Genomic DNA, 20,072 nt, shown 5'->3' with positions numbered 1-20,072 from the left:
CTCTTAATATGTATTAAGTTTATTTCTAATAAAAAACCTCACCCCTCTGGAATTGCTTGCTAGGACCCCTACCGTTACTTAATTCATGGTTCTTTTTGCATATATTTTTGCCTATATCAGGTTTTTTACGTTTGTTTTTCTTTTTTTATGTTTTTAACTGCTTTTTCTGGTTTTTAATAATGTTTTGTAAGTTTTTTATTAATAAAACTTGTATGTACAAAAGTTTGTATCCTTTGGAATTAATGACCCAGGAAAAACCTTCACACTACCACAATTTAAGCATCTTGTAGCCAATGCACATAGGCATGCTCATTCACGAATGCTCTTAATAAACTCTGTGTCGTAAAGAGGAAAAGGGAAAGCTTTTGTTCATGTTTGAAGGCGTAGCCCATTCTAGCCATAATTGTACTCTCGCTTTTTCATCTCTGATTGCATTATTATCTGAGAACATTCTCAAAAGAATTAATCAACAAGAAGGTGTATTTCAAACTTAAGCAAATTTAAGTAATCGATTTTCTACACTGCATATCAGTTATTACAGTCTTAAGAAACACTTAGTACATTTAATCCTTCTAGTATGCGCGAACAGGTGATTCTCCATGAGGGCAATAGGTTATTTCGTAGAATTTATTTCCTGAAACATAATATTAGAAATAGTTTGCTTGTCCAACCGTCTATGATGCGGTTCCATTTAATGGGCATGGCCCTTTTGAATCCTAACGGGGACAAAAATCATTAAATATAAACGTTCCCTGGGAAAAAAGCCCTGAAAGAAAATGAAATCCCGAAGAAAAAAGCATAGAAAAAAAGAAATCAAATCTCTTAAAATATTATGTAAGAACCCTTGTGCACATCGTCATTACGTAGTACACGTGTGTGTGCTTCCGTTACCTAACACCCACGTGTGCCCCCGTCATTACGTAACACCCATGTGTAAGAGTAGGTCACATTCTTTGTTTGCATTGTCTTTGCGTAACACCCTACCTGTGTGCTGCCATTACCTGACATCTCACGTGTGCGTGGTCATTACGTATCACCCACGTATGTACCGCCATTACGTAGCACCGACGTGTGCACTGTCATAACGTAACACCCTTTTGTGTGCACTCCTTAGTTTAATCTCCACAAAAAATTCAAAATTCCTCAACACAAAATTTCAGTAGATAAGTCCCTGAAGTTTGAAAATAAAAATGTCAACTTTGATTCAGCTCTGGCCCAGCACATTTTCGAAAATCCGGGACAGTTAGTTGTGTTTGAAGATGTAACTTTAATATCTACTGTAAATGGCCTACCGCAAATTTTAAAGAGGCAATTGAGATAAGAAAAATATATATAAACAGAAATTTGGCTATAAATAGAGACACTGGATAAATTTCTTAATCCCAGTTTATAATAACTTAACACTAAAAGACTCTAGCAATATTTTCGCCAAGTCTAATTTAAGACAACCTGTCCGCAAACCTAATGAAAACTGAAATTGCAGAAAGGCGAAATCTATTGCAAGGCAAAGAATACTTGTTGAGTCTCGTTGGTAAATTTTCTTTAATTGATTTCTGGCTGGTTTTGTGATTAAATATATTTTCTCCTTTTGTCAAATTTACTCCTAGAGGTCCTTGTCAAAATATTTGTTTTTTTTTCTTCTTCATGTTCACTCCTTTTCTCCTTGAGGTCATTGTCGAAATATTTTCTTTTTTTCTTCTTCATGTTTTGCTACTGACTGACAAAATCCTCGTTTTCTCACCTATTTGATTTTATTTTTCATTCATTTTAACATTTTCTTTCTTAGTTTCATACAAAATATTTTCAGTTAATTTTAGATTATAGTTTAGTGTAAAGTGAAGAGTGATGATGGGGGCTCTGGCCCTTTATATTTATATGGTCTTTTTCAAAGATCATAGAAAGGGGTAATGCCCTTCAAATCTATATGACCTTTTTTCAAAGTCCCTCTCCCAAAAATAAAAACACCAACGAGCAATTACTGTAAAATATAGAAATATTTCTGAACAACGCTTAGCATTTCTTATCTTTTTTTATGAGGAGCTCTATCAACTGAAGCCTGATTTTCTCTGAAGCTTGACCTGTCTGGTTTTCGACAACGTCAACCTGTGTTTTTTTTGACAAAATGTGCTTTTGAAAAACGGGGAGGACAGACTTTTTTTTTAGTTTTCTTCAGTGAGCCTACCGAGAACGCTTTTGTTCAATAAAAATGCCCAAAAACATATTTTTCAAAATCTGGAGAAGGTGCGGTTTCAAAGCCTAATCTTTTCGATTTATTCTTATGCTTATTTTTCCCTTCATACTTTTAACGAGCAAACCATTTAATTCAGGCAGAAATTCCATATAGTTTGCCCATATTTACAATTTAATCTACACCCAACCCCCTATCAAATACATACTTGCATAATGAAATGTATACTTAGGTAATGTTGGAGGAGGAGCGTGCGTAGCTGTGTTGGCCTCAGGCTGCTTGGTGATGCAGCGAGGTATTAGTAGTAGTAGTAGCAGTAATGTAATTCAGCGAATTGGGTACATAAATATGAATATTGTTTACTAACGTGATATATTTGGGGGTTTAATGGATATATTAGCCTGTGTTATTTTTCCCTGTAGGGGATTGTTTAAAGTGACTAATCAAAGTTATTGTCAACTATTCGCACAGAGTAAGCTTTAAAACTTACTGATAATTATTGTACATTATATATTGTCTTGAGCAAACAATATAGTTCATTGTATAAATTTTATAAAATAGTGATTTCATTTGAAAGTTTCTAATGGTTTTAAAGCTGGATCGGTTTTTTGGATTGTTGTCTAAAGCTTTTGAAGCTCAGGGCGTTTCCAAACATAATGAAAAAATGAATCTAGATAGTAAACACTTGAAAGTATAGTGAAAACACTTCTTTTACCCTTTAAAAATTCTTTTTTTTCCTACTCGTTTCACTCTTAAGAATGTATTAATTTCCTTTTAGTTGTCTCTCTGAGTGGTGTTTACTGACAAACTCCATTAGAATGTAACATTTTGAACACGTTACTAAGCCTTGCCGTCCGTTGAATGAGCTGACATACAGACAACCAGTTTTATGAAACTTTTTGCATGCTTACATATGGTCAGGGTAACACAAGTACCTATCTCCTGATTCTCTGCCTTCGGCCGGCATTACAGTGTGCGGTTGAGGGCGATTCTTCAGACACTTTTATTTCCCCTGGATTGTTCTAGGTACTCACTTGGATCTGTGTCTGCTCTGATGAGCTTATAGAGTCACTCCACTGACCCCCTTTACGAACCAAATAATGAGCGACACAAGGATTCGAACTCCTGTAAATATGGACACAAGATTGCAACTCCAACGTGCTAGCCACTTGACCTTACTGGGCTCCTGAGTTCCTGGGTTCATTTGAGTAAATTTCTGAGTGATGTTTTCACAGAAAAACAACATTGTCAGGTTTCACATTAAGAACTTGTTGCCAACCGGTGCTGTCAATTTGTCTTTGACGGCACCGCTGTCTCTTAATCTATTGGTGTGTTTTTTAATTGAGAGCTGGCAACAAGTTGTCTCATGTTCTGCTTCCCAAGATTTCTGACAAACTGCAAGACATACTCAGGGTTTTCTACGAGTTCCTGGGTGTGTCTGAGTAAACTCTTTGTGCAATATTTTCAGAAAAAACTAAAGTTACAAGTTTTTTTAACTGAGAGTAAGGAGCGACATTAAAACTTAAAACAAACAGAAATTACTCCGTATATGAAAGGGGCTTTTCCTCCTCGACACCCCGCTCTTTACACTAAAGTTTTTTATTGTTTTAAAAAGTAGAGCTGCGAGAAAGAATCAAACTTTAGCGCAAGGAGCGGGGTGTCGAGGAGGAAAAGCCCCTTTCATATACGGAGTAATTTCTGTTCGTTTTAAGTTTTAATGTCGCTCCTTACTTCCATTTCAGAGAACTTGTTTTTTATATTTAATTTCTGAAAGTTTTGAATAAATGCATGTCTGATTTTGGCTCTCCGTACATAAATTATTAAAATGAAATTTGCATATTAATTCTTTTTTTTGGCTAAATGGCTTTCTCTTAGTTTTGATCGGACGATTTTGAGAAATAAGGGGTGGGGAAGGAGGCCTAGTTGCCCTCCAATTTTTCGGTTACTTAAAAAGGCAACTAGATCTTTTAATTTTTAACGAACGTTTTTATTAGTAAAAAAATATACGTAACTTAAGAATTAACGTACGTAACAAACTTTTATACTCTTATATTTTTGATTATATATATGAGGGGGTTGGTCCCCTCGTTAATACCTCTCTCTTAATGCTAAATCTTGTTTTGTCCCAATTTTTTAAGAATGACCCCTGAATCAGAAAGGCCGTAGAATAAATAGTTGAAATTACTTAAATTTTTTTTTAGCATAAAGAGCGAAGTATTTATCTCCTCCTAAATACCTCGCTCTTTATGCAAAAGTATTTTTAGAACCCCTCATATGCGTAATAATCTCTGTTCCTTTTAAGTTTTAATGCTTGTCCTTACTTTCAATTGAAAAAACTTTTTCATGTTTATATTTTCATTGTTTTTTTTTTTAATAGTAATGCTAGAAAATCCTGCGCTCTTTTCATTGAATTTCTCTTCCCCCATGAAATATTCCTCCAAGGAAAGATCCTCCCATATAACCCCCTCCCCTGATCCCCACACCCAAACCAAAAAAATCCCCCTGATAACGTCGGTACACTTCCCAGTAACCATTACTGTATGTAAACATTGGTCAAAGTTTGTAACTTGCAGCCCCTCCTCCAGGGACTGTGGGGGGTAAGTCATCCCCAAAGACATAGCTGTTATAATTTTCGACTATGTGGAACAAAATGGCTATCTCAAAATTTTGATCCGTTGACTTGCGGAAAAAAATGAGCGTGGGAGGGGGCCTAGGTGCCCTCCAATTTTTTTGGTCACTTAAAAAGGGCACTAGAAATTTTCATTTCCGTTATAATAAACCCTCTTGCAACACTCTAGGACCACTTGGTCGATACGATGACCCCTGGGAAAAAAAACAAACAAATAAACACGCACCCGTGATTTGTCTTCTGGCAAAAAATACGAAATTCCACATTTTTGTAGATTGGACCTTGAAATTTTTTCTCTAGGGTTCTCTGATACGCTGAATGCGATGGTGTGATTTTCGTTCCTAAATTTACGACTTTTAGGGGGTGTTACGCCCTATTTTCCAAAATAAGGCAAATTTTCTCAGGCTCGTAACTTTTGATGACAAAAACTAAATTTGATGAAACATATATATTTAAAATTAGCATAAAAATCCGATTCTTTTGATATATCTTTTAGCATCGAATTCCGTTTTTTAGAGTTTCGTTTACTCTTGAGCCGGGTCGCTCCTTATTACAGTTCGTTACCACGAACTGTTTGAAAGTTTGACTCTTATTTTTAAAACAGTAAAAAACTTTAGCGTAAAGGATGGGGCGTTGATGAGGAAGCAGCCCCTTTCATACACGAAGTAATTTCTGTTCGTTTTAAGTTTTAATTTCGCTCCTTACTTTCAGTTAAAAAAATTGTTTTTTTTAATTTAATTTCTGAACATTTTTGAATCAATGCATGTTTTGACTTTGGCTCTTCGCAGAGGAATAATTAAAACGAAATTTGCATATTTATTTTTTGGCTAAATGGCTTTCTCATAGTTTTGATCGAATGATTTTGAGAAATAAGGAGCGGGGAGGAAGCCTAGTTGCCCTCTGATTTTTTGGTTACTTAAAAAGTCAACTAGAACTTTGAATTTTTTACGAATGTTTTTATTAGCAAAAAATATACGTAACTTATAAATTAGCTTACGTAGCGAACTTTTGTATTCTCATGTTTTTATTACATCTATGAGGGGTTTACCCCTCGTCAGTACCTCGCTCTTTACACTAAAACTTAAATTTTGTCCCAATTCATTAAGAATGACCCCTGAAGCACAATAGCCGTAGAATAAATAATTGAAATTACTAAAACTACTTTAGCGTAAAGAGCGAGGTATTAGGAGGAGGTGAGCCCCTCATATACGTAATAATTTCTGTTCGTTTTAAGTTTTAATGCTGCTCCTTACTTCCAGCTGAATAAAACTTTTTCATATTTATTTTTTCATTTTTTTTTAAATAATGGTAGAAAATCCCGCGCTCCCTTCATGGAAATTTTCTTCCCCCATGACAAATTCCTCGATGGAAAGTTCCCCCAGCATATCCCCCTCTTCTCAACCCCTCCCCCAACCAAAAGATCCCCCTGAAAACGTCTGTAGACTTCCCAATAACCATTACTATATGTAAGCACTGGTCAAAGTTTGTAACTTGTAGCCCCTCCCATGGGGACTGTGGGGGAGTAAGTCGTCCCAAAAGGCATAGTTATAAGGTTTTTCGGCGACGCTGAATAAAATTGCTATCTCAGAATTTTGATCCGTTGACTTTGCGAAAATAATTAGCGTGGGAGGGGGCCTAGGTGCCCTCCAATTTTTTGGCCACTTAAAAAGGGTACTAGAACTTTCATTTCCGTTAAAATGAGCCCTCTTCACCCCTGGAAAAAAAAACAAATAAACACGCATCCGTGATCTGCCTTCTGGCAAAAAATAAAAAATTCTACATTTTTGTAGATAGGAGCTTGAAACTGCTACACTAGGGTTCTCTGATACGCTGAATTTGATGGTGTGATTTTTTTAAAGATTTTATTACGTTTAGGGGGTTTTCCCCCCCATTTTCTAAAATGAGGCAAATTTTCTCAGGCTCGTAACTTTTGATGGGTATAGCTGATCTGGATGAAATTTATATATTTAAAATCAGCATTAAAATGTGATTCTTTTGATGTAATTATTGGTATCAAAATTCCATTTTTTAGAGTTTCGGTTACTATTGAGCTGGGTCACTTCTTACTACAGTCCGTTACCACGAACTGTTTGATAATGCCAAGTGCTGGCGCCTATATAACAAGCTGGCAAATATCTGGATCACGGATTCTGTTTTAGAAATTCAGAAAAGAGAATAATGAGGACCTTTTTCCCAAGACAGTAAACGAACAAAACCTATTTGAATATTTCGGCCCTATAACTAAAGGCCGTCTTCAGCAAAGAAAATAATAAAAAATAACACACTTACAATAAAAGTTCTCGGTTAAAAATCCATTTTTTAAAATAGTTTAGGCATCCTTACTTTTTAGCGAAAGTTCAGCCAAGACTGTGTGATAAAAGCTAACATTTTACAAGCTAAAAGAGTTCATTCATTTCACTAAGTTTATTTATCAAAAATTGGAATAATTTCTTATTGCGACATTTGCCTTCTCTGCAGCTAATCTTGTAGTTCTTTTGAGATTGGGCTTTTTTTTATTCGTTCCTATTTTTGTTTTATTTTGAATCAGATTATTTTCTATAATTAATTTTGTATACATAGTGTTGAGTGTGTATTCACCCAAGTCTCTATTTAGGGATGTATTATTATTTAAGTTTCGTTTGATTTCGATTGCCAAAGAAGATCAAATGAATTTTTTATATAAGATTTTTGGAAGTGAAGCAATGGTTTAAATGCAGTGCATAATCATTTTTCATTGTTTGAGGCAGGTGGTTTTGTACTAGCTACAAATGGGTCTTAGAGGAATGCCTTGTATGTGCAATTCGTATTTTCTTAATCATGTGTTTTGGGGACGTTACACGGCGACGTAATTTCAGTTTGGAATTATGGCGAAAGTGAACTTAGTTTTTCTAGAACATTTAAATACTTACGATAGAAGCCTGCAATTCATTCTAGAGACCGAAACAGATGGAAAATAGCAATCGTAAGCAATCGTATTTTTGAAAATCCAAACCATTATGTTCTATTTGACGAAACAATTCTAATTAGCAATGACCTAGGAATCAAACAAACTGTCCGCGAGGCAATCGAAATCAAACTAAACTTAAATAATAATACATACCTAAATAGAGACTTGGATGAATACGCACTCAACCCTATGTACACAAAATTAATTATAGAAATAATCTAATTCATAACAAAACAAAAATAGGAACGAATAAAAACAAGCCCAATCTCAAAAGAACTACAAGATTAGCTGCAGAGAAGGCAAATGTCGCAATAACAAATTATTCCAATTTTTGATAAATACAGTTAGTGAAATGAATGAACCTTTTAGCTTGTAAAATGTTAGCTTTTATCACACAGTCTTGGCTGAACTTTTCGTTAAGAAGTAATGATACCCAGGCTATTTTAAAAAATGGATTTTTAACCGAGAACTTTTATTGTAAGTGTGTTATTGTTTATTATTGTGTTTGCTGAAGACGGCCCATAGATATAGGGCCGAAATATTCAAATAGGTTTTGTTGGTTCACTGTATTGGGAAAAAAGTTCTCATTATTCTCTCTTCTGTATTTGTATTATGGAAAGGCAGTGTAGTCTTCGTCATTATTTACGTCACGCTTATGGGGATTTTCTGAAGGTTTTGAATAAAATCAAGTACATACAGAAACTAAATAGTTTTTGTGCTATATATTAAATTAGCTTATATATAAAATTAAATGAAAAAAACTAATTTTTTTAGCTGAAAGTAAGGAGCGACATTAAAACTTAAAACGAACAGAAATTACTCCGTATATGAAATGGGTTGTCCCCTGTCCCCTCCGCAATCCCTCGTTCTTTGCGCTAAAGTTTTTAATTGTTTTAAAAAGTAGAATTGTGGCAAAGAGTCAAACTTTAGCGTAAAGAGCGAGGGATTGCGGAGGGGACAACCCATTTCATATACGGAGTAATTTCTGTTCATTTTAAGTTTTAATGTCGCTCCTTACTTTCAGCTAAAAAAATTAGTTTTTTTTATTTAATTCCTGAACGTTTTTGAATTAATGCATGTTTGGTTTTGGCTCTCCGCACATAAATTATTAAAATGAAATTTGTACATTAATTCTTTTTTTGGCTAAATGGCTTTCTCTTAGTTTTGATCAGACGATTTTGAGAAATAAGGAGTGGAGAAGGAAGTCTAGTTGCTCTCCAATTTTTCGGTTACTTAAAAAGGCAACTAGAACCTTTAATTTTTAACGATTTATTAGTAAAAAATATACGTAACTTAAGGATTAACTTACGTAACAAACTTTCATAATCTTATATTTTTATTATGTATACGAGGGGGTTTGTACCCTCGTTAATACCTCGCTCTTTACACTAAATCTTAAGTTTTGTCCCAATTCTTTAAGAATGACCCCTGAATCAGAAAGGCCGTAGAATAAATAATTGAAATTACTAAAAATACTTTAGCATAAAGAGCGAGGTATTTATCTCCTCCTAAATACCTCGCTCTTTATGCTAAAGTATTTTTAGAACCCCTCATATGCGTAATAATCTCTGTTCGTTTTAAGTTTCAATGCTTCTCCTTCCTTTCATTTGAAAAAACGTTTTCATGTTTATTTTTCATTGTTTTCTTATAGTAATGCTAGAAAATCCTGCAACCTTTTCATTGAATTTTTCTTCCCCCATGACAGATTCCTCCAAGGAAAGATCCTCCAACATAGCCCCCTCCCCTCAGCCCCACCCCCAAACAAAATAAAATCCCCCTGAAAACGTCTGTACACTTCCCAATAACCATTACTATATGTTAACAGTGTTCAAAGTCTGTAACTTGCAGCCCCTCCCCCAAGGATTGTGGGGGAGTAAGTCATCCCCAAAGACATAGTTAATATGGTTTTCGACTATTTTGAACAAAATGGTTATTTCAAAATTTTGATCCGTTTACTTTGGGAAAAATGAGCGTGGGAGGGGGCCTAGATGCCCTCCAATTTTTTTGGTCACTTAAAAAGGACACTAGAACTTTTCATTTCCGTTAGAATGAGCCCTCTTGCGACATTCTAGGACCACTTGGTCGATACGATGACCCCTGGAAAAAAAAACAAAAAAAAAAAAAACAAACAAACAAACAAATAAACACTTCGTCTTCTGGCAAAAAATACGAGATTCCACATTTTTGTAGATAGGAGCTTGAAACTTCTATAGTAGGGTTCTCTGATACGCTGAATCTGATGGTGTCATTTTCGTTAAGATTCTACGACTTTTAGGGGGTGTTTCTCCCTATTTTCTTAAATAATGCAAATTTTCTCAGGCTCGTAGCTTTTGATGGGTAAGATTAAACTTGATGAAATATATATATTTAAAATCAGCATTAAAATGCGATTCTTTTGATGTAGCTATTGATATCAAAATTCCATTTTTTAGAGTTTTGGTTACTATTGAGCCGGGTCGCTCCTTACTACAGTTCGTTACCACGAACTGTTTGATTAGAGTCAGTTCGCTATTCATTTCTCCATCGTTAGCAGCTTTTGCGCTTCAAGACAGCTAAAGCTATAGCATGGATGACCGTTCGAGGCACAGAGTGCACGTTAAAACGGTTTGCTGCAAGGGTTGTTCACGGAGCTAGAATGGCCATCCCCGAATCAGGACCGTATCCGAATTTTCGCTTAGGGGGAGGGAGGTCTTTTTTGGGGGGATATATCTTAGACCCAATTACAATACTTTTTATAATTCTAATTTTTCGTATAATTTACATTATTATATTTTGGAACCATTGGTAGTTTCGATATTTCAAAAATTGAAAAATGTTAGCATTAGGAAAGCCTTACACAAAATAAAATCTGAAATGAAAGTTTGATCTGCCATTCTTACCAGAGTTTGTTAGTCGCCTTTTGAATGTTCGCTTGAGAAGTTGGCTCTTCTTTTTTTCGTTAGGCTTGTTCTCTTTGTTTTGTTTTGTTATTATTATTGTTTTCTTTATTTTGTTTTATTATTCTTTTTGTTTTGTTCCGTGCATTTTTATCCACTTCTTACTCCTTGTTGGGTGTTATTGCAGTAAATCCCCTCATCTAGTCGAAACCCCATCTAATCGATGGGTAAGATTAAACTTGATGAAATATATATATTTAAAATCAGCATTAAAATGCGATTCTTTTGATGTAGCTATTGATATCAAAATTCCATTTTTTAGAGTTTTGGTTACTATTGAGTAATTCTTTTTGTGCTATATCAAAAGATGGTTCAAAGATAGACCCACTCACAGGACCTTTGTCTTTAATGCGGCTGTTGAGTTTCTTATACAAAATAGTTGCGTTCTGTATTTATTGGTGAAGTAACAAATATCTGAATCTGAAATCAGTGGGGTTTATTGGGTTTCAGTTGGGTGAAACTTTGGGTTTATCTTATTAAACTGTCAGAGTAATATCTTCACAAAAATGCACCAATAAGTATTATTTTAAGAACATGCTGCCAAGTGCTTTATTTATTTATTGAGCAGACAGCCAATTGTTCAAGCCTCTATTTCTGACATTGAGAATTGTGTAAGGGATGCTCTGAGCTTCTAAGACTCTTTGGATTTTTGAAAATCTAGGTTCTGAATAAACTCTCTCAGCAGTATCTAAGTCAGCAGGTTCTGAGTATGTGTTCTACTTTCATAACTTGTTCCAGATTGTTGCCATCAATTAAACAGAGTCTTTAACCAATTGTTGCAGTCTTTATTTCTCGGTTTACCTACAAACTTTGCTGTAGAACCTTTGACACTGGCATAACCTGATACACACTACTTTATGTTGAACCTAATTCCACACTACTAATTTTAACGTTGCGTTACTTTATCATACTGATTTTTTTTTTTTCGTAAACGTAGACAATGCCAAGTCAAATCAAGCCCTATATAGAATTTGACGTCACGTAAGTTTATGTTTGGTCATATTATGGGAAATGCAACAGTGTAGACACAAAATGGAGTTTCAAACAGTTCGTGGTAACGAACTGTAGTAAGGAGCGACCCGGCTCAATAGTAACCGAAACTCTAAAAAATGGAATTTGGATACCAATAGTTACATCAAAAGAATCATATTTTTACGCTGATTCTAAATATACAATTTCATCAAGTTTGAAAGAAAGTTCCATCAAGTTGCGAAAGTTTTCCTTATTTTAGAAAATAGGGGGATACATTCCCTAAGTCAAAGAATCTTAACGAATACCACACCATCAGATTCAGCGTATCAGAAAACCCTACTGTAGAAGTTTCAAGCTCCTATCTACAAAAATGTGGAATTTTGTATTTTTTCCAGAAGACAGATCACGGATTCGTGTTTATTAGTTTTTTTTTCGTTTGTTTTTCCTTATTTTCCCCTGGGGTGATCGTATCAACCCAATGGTCCTAGAATGTCACTAGAGGGCTTATTCTAACGGAAATTACAGGTCCTAGTGCCCTTTTTAAGTGACAAAAAAAATTGGAGAGTACCTAGATCCCCTCCCACGCTCATTTTTTCCCAAAGTCACTGGATCAAAATTTTGAGATAGCTATATTGTTCAGAATAGTTGAAAAACCTTATAATTATGTCTTTTGGGACGACGTAATCCCCCACAGTTCCCGGGGAGAGGCTGCAAGTTACAAACTTTGACCATTGTTTACATATAGCAATGGTTATTAGGACGTGTAAAGACGTTTTCAGGGGGACTTTCTCACGTTCAACGAGGGTCAGGGGGAAGGGGGTACGTGGGATGATCTTTTCATGGAGGAATCTATCATGAGGGAAGACAGTTTCCATGAAGGGGCTGCAGGATTTTCTAGTATTATTCAAAAAAAGCAATGAGAAAATAAATAAAAAATGTATTTTCAGGTGGAAGTAAGGAGCTGCATTAGAACCTAAATCAAACAGAAATTATTGCGTATATAAGGGGTTCGTCTCCTCTACAATGCTTCACTTTTTACACTAAAGTATTTTTTCGTAATTTCAACTATTTATTCTATGCTTTGTGATTCAGGGATCATTCTTAAGGAATTAGGACCAAATTGAAGCTTTAGTGTGAAGAGCGAGGTATTGACGAGGGGAAGAACCCCCTCATATAGGTAATAAAAATATAAAATATAAAATTTCGTTACGTCAGTTAATTCGTAAGTTACGTACATTTATTACTAATAAAAACGTTCGTAAAAAGATAAAAGTTCTAGTTGCCTCTTTAAGTAACCAAAAGTTGGAGTGCAACTAGGCCTCCTTCTCCACCCTTTTTTTTATCAAAATCGTCCGATCAAAACTATGAGAAAGCCATTTAGCAAACAAAAATATGCAAATTTTGTTTTGATTATTGATGTGGGGTGAGCCAAAATCAAAACATGCATCAATTGAAAAACCGTTCTGAAATTAAATTAAAAAGAACAAGTTTTTTAACTGCAAGTAAGGAGCGACATTATAACATAAAACGAACAGATTTTATTCCGTATATGAAAGGGGTTGTCTCCCTCCGCAACGCCTCGCTCTTTACGCTAGAGTTTTTTTTATTGTTTTAAAAAGTAGAGTTGTGAGAAAGAGTCAAACAGAAGTTTGAAACAAGAGATACATCAAATAATTACCTTTTTACGATGATTCCAAATAATAAAAAATATTAAGTATGCATCAAAAGTTATTAGTACATGTAAAGGTGCATAACTCTAATAGAAGGAAGGAAACATCCTCTATAAAAGAGAACTTATCTTGATGAAGATCACAATGTTTAATCTGGACACGAAGCCGTAACGAAACCATAACGAAAATTTCAAGGCCCTAACCTTATACATGTCAACATTTATATTTGTTGTGTCACGAGTGGTATTTCTTATCTTTTTAAAAAAAATTTTCACCAAGGATCACTGTATCGAACCCATCGTTAGTAAATTTGGGCAAAGTTCTCATTTAAACGTAAATAAATAGCTGTAGTTCCTTTTCTAACAATTTTAAGTGATGAAAAGGCAACTAGTCCCCATACTACGTTCTCTGTCCGCCCTAGGCCAATTGTAACCAAATATAGCAGCAAGCCACAATTTTATTGGTAGTATTTTAATCACTGGGGTCCAAATACAAAAGAAAACACACCTTCAATATTATTGGTACTCGTGTAGTCCTTAGACAAGGGCTCAAAGTTAGGAATAACTATTTGATATTTGATTTTATTTGAATACTCTTTTTAAAACGAACGACTAATAAAAAAATCTTTGAAGAGGAATAGATTTGTTACTTTTTTTTAAACTTGACATTTAGCAGATATTTTAATCAACAGTATTCAAGAAAAACCTAGGAATCAAATTAAATAGGTGAGAATGTTGGCCCTTGTTAGAATTAAACAATAAAAAAGCAACCTTTTTCAACTGAAAGTAAGAACCAACATTAAAACTTAAAACAAACAGAAGTTATGACACTTAGAAGGGGTATGGCCCCCTCCTCAACATCTTGCTCTTCACGCTAAGGTTATTAGTAATTTTTGAAAAGCTTCTTATTGTTCTAATTAAATGACCCTTGTGTTTCAGGAGTCGTACTAAGAGAATTGGGACAAAATTAAGACTTTAGCGTAAAAAGCAAGGTGTCGAGGAGGGGGAAACCGCCATCGTATGCATAATAATTTCAGTTCTTATTAAGTTTAAATGCTGCTACTTACTTTCGGTTGAAAAAACATTTTTTTTATCTTATTTCTGATCGTATTGATACAATTCTAGAAGATATGGCTCCATCTCAACGGAAAAAAATCCATCCCTACGGAAATACATGCCAAACAATACACTCCTGGTGAAAATTTACCTCAAACAATCACCCTTAACACCTCCGCGCACAAAAGAAGTAATGTAGGCCCAATATATGTAGAATGATCTATTGCCAATATCATTTTCTTCCTTAATGATATAAGATCACGAAGAAGTTTAATGGCGATTGTCTGAAGAAGCAGGTGGTATTCATTTTCTTCAAGATGCGGGTGCTTGTTACGGAATAAGGAATATTTTCTGAAAGATAGAGTTGATTGTTTTACATAATAGAGAGTGTGTTTTCATTGATTGTTAAGGAACACACAAGGGCCAGGAAAACCCTTCGGGCCAGTTCCCTCCACTGAATCATGTTTACTGTGGCTGTTACGTAAGAGGAAGTATTTTCTTCAAGACAATTGAAGATATTTTTAAAGACAAATTTCTTCAAGAAATTTTTCAAGACGTTTCAATATATTTCAAGATGTTTTTAAGACTTTTTCATTCTAGACATTTCTCAAGACGTTTCACGACAATTCAAGACATTTTTTTAGACGTGTTCTCAAGATTTTTTTTTCAACATTTCTTTGATTCTCACGCAATAGGGAATATTTACCTCTGTCAAGGATGACTCATTCTCAAGCGACTTTTTTCTTCAGGGTCAGCGGAGAATCCCCCGCTTGTAACTGAGGAGGACACAGACGTGTGTTGTTACGAAATAACGAAGCACACCTGGGTGCTACTTAATGCTTTAAGAGATTTTTTTTCAGGATTTCATTTTCTTTCAAGGTGCTTTTTTCTTTCAAGTTTTTTCCTTTTTTCGAGATTTCATTTTCTTCAAGATTTTTTCCCCAGGGAACCTTTATATTCCAAAGAATTTTGTCCCCTTTAGGAATGGAAAGAGATTTCCCCTTAACATAATGATGTGCTAGACAGCAGAAGCAGAAAGCTTCCTAATATTATGATTCGGGTAAAACTTTCTAACGGAAAGGTTTTAAAATATCTATGGGATGCGGTTTTCCTATGTCTGTAATAATTGAAATGCGGGAGAGAAAATCTATTACTGGAAACTGCTTAAATTTGATATGGACCTGCTTGTAAAGCAATACTTTAGAAGGTATTATCAGATAACATCGCGAACTTTTCTTACCACAATGTTTAGTAATGGAGTCTTTTACTCTATTGGAACTAGAATAGGACATCGTTGGTGAAATATTAGGTTATATCACAGGCTATTGGGAATTGTTCTTAGCATGTTTTTTAGTAATAGAGTCTTTTACTCTGTTTGAACTTGAATTCGATAGAAGAGATGAAGTAAAATAAATATTATCATTATGCCTAGAGTGTGGTAGACCTTCATATACGATCAGAAATCTATCTATTCTTCTTCTCTAAACATAATTTTATACTTATATTAGAGGTAATCTTGAACAAGCATAGCTAAGTACACAGGTTATAAGATACTAGGAAATATATTGAATTTTATCCTGAAACAAGGCATCTAAAGAATAAAGGCTTTTTTAGTACATACAAGTATTATTGATAAAAAAAATGAAATATTATTAAAACACTTTATTTTTAGGACACTGAAATCAATATAATACAGGTAGGAGGGGGATATTTTTAACTAGATAGTCACTCAATCGAGGATTATCAACATAAATTCTGAGAAATTCGCTATTAGTATATCCAGAAGATCTAAAATATAATACTGCATGAAAACCATTGCTTTTAATAGATAAATATAGATCCTTTGAGAGGACGAGGTGACATTTTTCGAGGTAAACTCAAAGGGACACAAGACATCTGACTTAACTATATATTTTGTTCATTACTTTCTGGCAATTCCCAGCTTGTGAAACTCAATGTCCGATATGCGGCACCATCTGGCAAGCATTATCACACAAAAAGAATTTTCAGAGTATTTCCCTCAAAAATTGTCGATTTCCGCTAGAACCGATCGTAATAACTTAATGAAAAATCCCCTGTAGCGTTTCTTCTGATGAATCCTGGGAATTAAGGCCAGTGTAACACGACGTAAGAGCCCGACGATACCCTTACAACAAGACAAATGACTTGATTCTATAGTTTTCTCTGTTTTTGGTCTTATTTTCTGGCAATTCCTGGCCTGTAGCACTCAATGGCTGATACGTGGCACCCTCTAGCAAGCATTATCACAGGTAATGCATTTTTAGGGCATTTCCCTCTAAAAAAAATACCTGTTTGCACTTGAATGTATAGTTTTATCTTAATAAAAAACTCAGTAAGCGTTTCTTCTGATGAATCCTGGCAATTGAGGATAGTGTGGCACATTGTACCAGCCTGATTATACCCTCTAGCTCATATATCACACCTAAGGGTTTTCAACCTTATCCCCACAAAAATTGTCTTATATGATAAAAATGACCCTTGTTCCCCACAAAATGCTTTCAAGCTTTTTGCCACAAAAATAACTCTATAAACCAAATATCGCAATTTGTTTTTATTTGAACAGCAGAAACTTGCCATTTCAAAGGTAGACTGCGATGTTTCCTGACAATTCCTGGCCTATGACACTCAATGGTTGACAAACGGCACTCTCTGGCAAGAACTAGGAACAGCAGAAACTTGCAATTTTATTGTTGGATTGCGATGTTCCATGGCAATTCCCAGCCTATGACACTCAATGGCTGCCAAACAGCACTCTCTCTGGCAAGAAATATGAACAGCAGAAAACTGCCATTTCAATGCTGGATTGCGATGCTCCACGGCGATTCCCAGCCTATGAAACTCAATAGTTGACCAACGGCACTCTCCTGCAAGAAGTATCACATATATGGTATTGCGCGCATTTTAATGCAAAAATGTCCGTTTATACCAGAATTGATCGTTTTAACCTTATGAAAAATCTCAAAAAGCACTTCTTCTAATGACTCCTGGCAATTCAGGCTATTGTGGAACATATTACCAGCCGAATGAAACCTTCTGGCGCACACTATCACGCCTAAGGGTTTTTCAACTTCAAGTGACCGCTGTTTCCATTTGAAAAGCGTAAAATTGCCATTTAATTGTTGGATTACGATGTTCCTTGGCGGTTCCCAGCCTGTGACACTGAAAGGCTAACAAACGACACCCTTTGGCAAGTATTATCATACATAGGGTGTTATTTCGGCTTTTCCCCACAAAAATATCCGTTTTCACTAAAATACATGGCTTAAACTTCATGAAAAATCCTCAATAGCGTTTTTTCTGATGACTCATGACAATTAAGACGAATGTGGCACAATTTAAAAGTCTGATGACATCCTCCAGTGAAAATTATCACGCTTAAGGGCTTTTCAGCCTTTTCCCACGAAAAAAACTTTATAAACTAATAATAACCATAATTTTTATTTGAAGAGAGTAAATTTGCCATTTCATTGTTAGATTGCAATTTTCCATGACAATTTCCGGCCTGTGACACTCAATTGCTGACAAACGACACTCTGTGGTGTGAATTAGCATTTTAATACGTTTTCTTTCAAATATAACCGTTTACACTAAAATCAATCGCTTAAACTTAAAGAACAATTCCCAATAGCATTTCTTCCAATGACTCCCTGCAATTGAAACCAGCGCGGCACTCAATGGTTAGCATTTGGTGCCGTCTGGGCTGCATTATCACACCTAAAACCTTTTCATATATTTTCCTACAAAAATAAATGTTTAGACTAGAAACGAATAGTTAAACTTAAAGAAAATTCCCAGTAGCATTACTTCTGATGTCTCCTTGCGATTGATGCCAGCAGTGAATACATTGGCTTCCATATGGCATCCTCTCGAATTTTTTTTCATACCAAAAGTATGTTCAGACATTTTCCTACAAAAATCAACGTTTAACCTAAAATCAATCATTTAAATTCAAAGAAAAATTCTCAATGGCGTTTCTTCTAATGACTCCTGGTAATTAAGACCAGTGTGGCCCACAGTAGCGGGCACATGGCACCCTCTGATGTGCATTATCACACCTAAGGCATTTTCATACACCTAATGCATATATATATATATATATATATATATATATATATATATATATATATATATATATATATATATATATATATATATATATATATATATATATATATATATATATATATATATATATATATATATATATATATATATATATATATATATATATATATATATATATATATATATATATATATAATGAAAAAAGAAATCACCTATGCAACAGAAAAAACATGTAAAAAAAAAATCAGAAGGAGAAAAGGAAGAGTGTTTTCCTACATTAGTAATTAATATAGACCAGTATTTGAATGAGGCCTTAACCCTACTCATCCATACAATTACATAGGTCAAACCACATAGCTATACACAATCAACCATAAAGAATAATCCATGGACAGTCAGTCGTGTCCTAAGTAAGTATAAGTCGTCATTTACCAAATACTAAAAACAATAAAAAAAGACAAATAATTCAGAGGCTTTTCTTCGTGAAACTAGTTGTAAGTTGATTTTTAATTTTTCGAAACTGGTCGTATTTTAATTTTTTGTTCGTGAAACTTGTTTTGTGTTGATTTTTTCTTCGTGAAACGTAAATAATCTTATTTTTTTCTTCTAGAAAAATGATGCCTATTGGTTTTACTAGTGAAACTTGTTGCCTACTGATTCTTTGTTCGTGAAAGGAAACCTAATTTATGTGGATTTTTGTTTTTTTCAGAATTTTTCGTGATTTTTTTGTTTTATTTTCTATTTATACTCATTAAAGTTATTTTATGTTGATTTTTCTTCGTGAAACTTGTTGCTTGTTGATTTTTTGCTTCGCGAAACTTGTTGTTTGCTATTATTTGTTCATGAAGCTTGTTGTATGTTGGATGTTTCTTCGTGAAACTTGTTGTAAGTTACTTTTTTCCTCGCAAAATTTGTTTTACTTTTAGTTTTTCTTCGTGAACCTTGTTGTACACAGATTTTTCTTTCCTGATTCTTAATTTATCTTGATATTTTTCTCGAGAAAAATGTTGCAGGTTGGTTTTTAGTTTGTGAAGCTTGTTGCTTGCTGGTTTATTGTTCGTGAAATATAATGTATGTTGATTTTTTTCTTCGTGAAACTTTTGTTGGTTGACTTTTCTTCGTAAAACTTGTTGTATGTTAGTTTGTATATAAATAACTGTTGTATTGTTTAGTTCTTCTTGAAGAAATTAGCTTTGTTTTGATTGTTTATCCATGAATCTTGTTGCATGTTGATTTTTTTACTCTGAAACTTGTTGATTATTGATTTTGTTTTCTTAGTGAAGCTGGCTGTAATCTGGTTTCATCTTTATAAACATTATTGTACGTTAATTTTTTCTTTCTGAAACAAGTTGTGTGCCGATTTCTTACTCGTGAAACTTGTTATATTTTAATTTATTTTTCTTGATGTTTTCGTCATAAAATATGTTGGATTTTTTTGCTCTTGAAAATTACTGTATGCTGAGGTTTTGCTCGTGAAGCATAATGCTTGCTGATTTTTTCTTTGTAAAATTTAATGTTTCTTGATTTTTTCTTCAAGGAATTTCATGTATATTTTTCCTTCATAAAATATGTTGTATGTTGAAATTTTG

General features: G+C 34.3%; 1 protein-coding gene across 2 annotated transcripts in view; it reads right to left on the bottom strand.

The window, feature by feature from the left end:
• LOC136038076 (gamma-aminobutyric acid receptor subunit beta-like) overlaps positions 1-20,072 on the bottom strand; it is a 208,159-nt gene that overhangs the window by 36,104 nt on the left and 151,983 nt on the right. Inside the window, exon 7 of one of the 2 annotated variants that reach the window (XM_065721081.1) lies at positions 15,712-17,282. The exons of the other annotated variant lie outside the window; for it this stretch is intronic. Within the exon in view, the coding sequence (XP_065577153.1) occupies positions 17,044-17,282 (239 nt within the window). The 3' untranslated portion in view covers positions 15,712-17,043. Of the gene's footprint in view, positions 1-15,711; positions 17,283-20,072 lie in introns of those variants that run through there. 2 annotated transcript variants of the gene reach the window in all.

This window comes from Artemia franciscana, chromosome 2, assembly GCF_032884065.1.
Source record: "Artemia franciscana chromosome 2, ASM3288406v1, whole genome shotgun sequence".
NCBI classification, from domain to species: domain Eukaryota; kingdom Metazoa; phylum Arthropoda; class Branchiopoda; order Anostraca; family Artemiidae; genus Artemia; species Artemia franciscana.
Note: the sequence above shows the minus strand (reverse complement) of the source record. Positions and strands in the feature narration are given on the sequence as shown.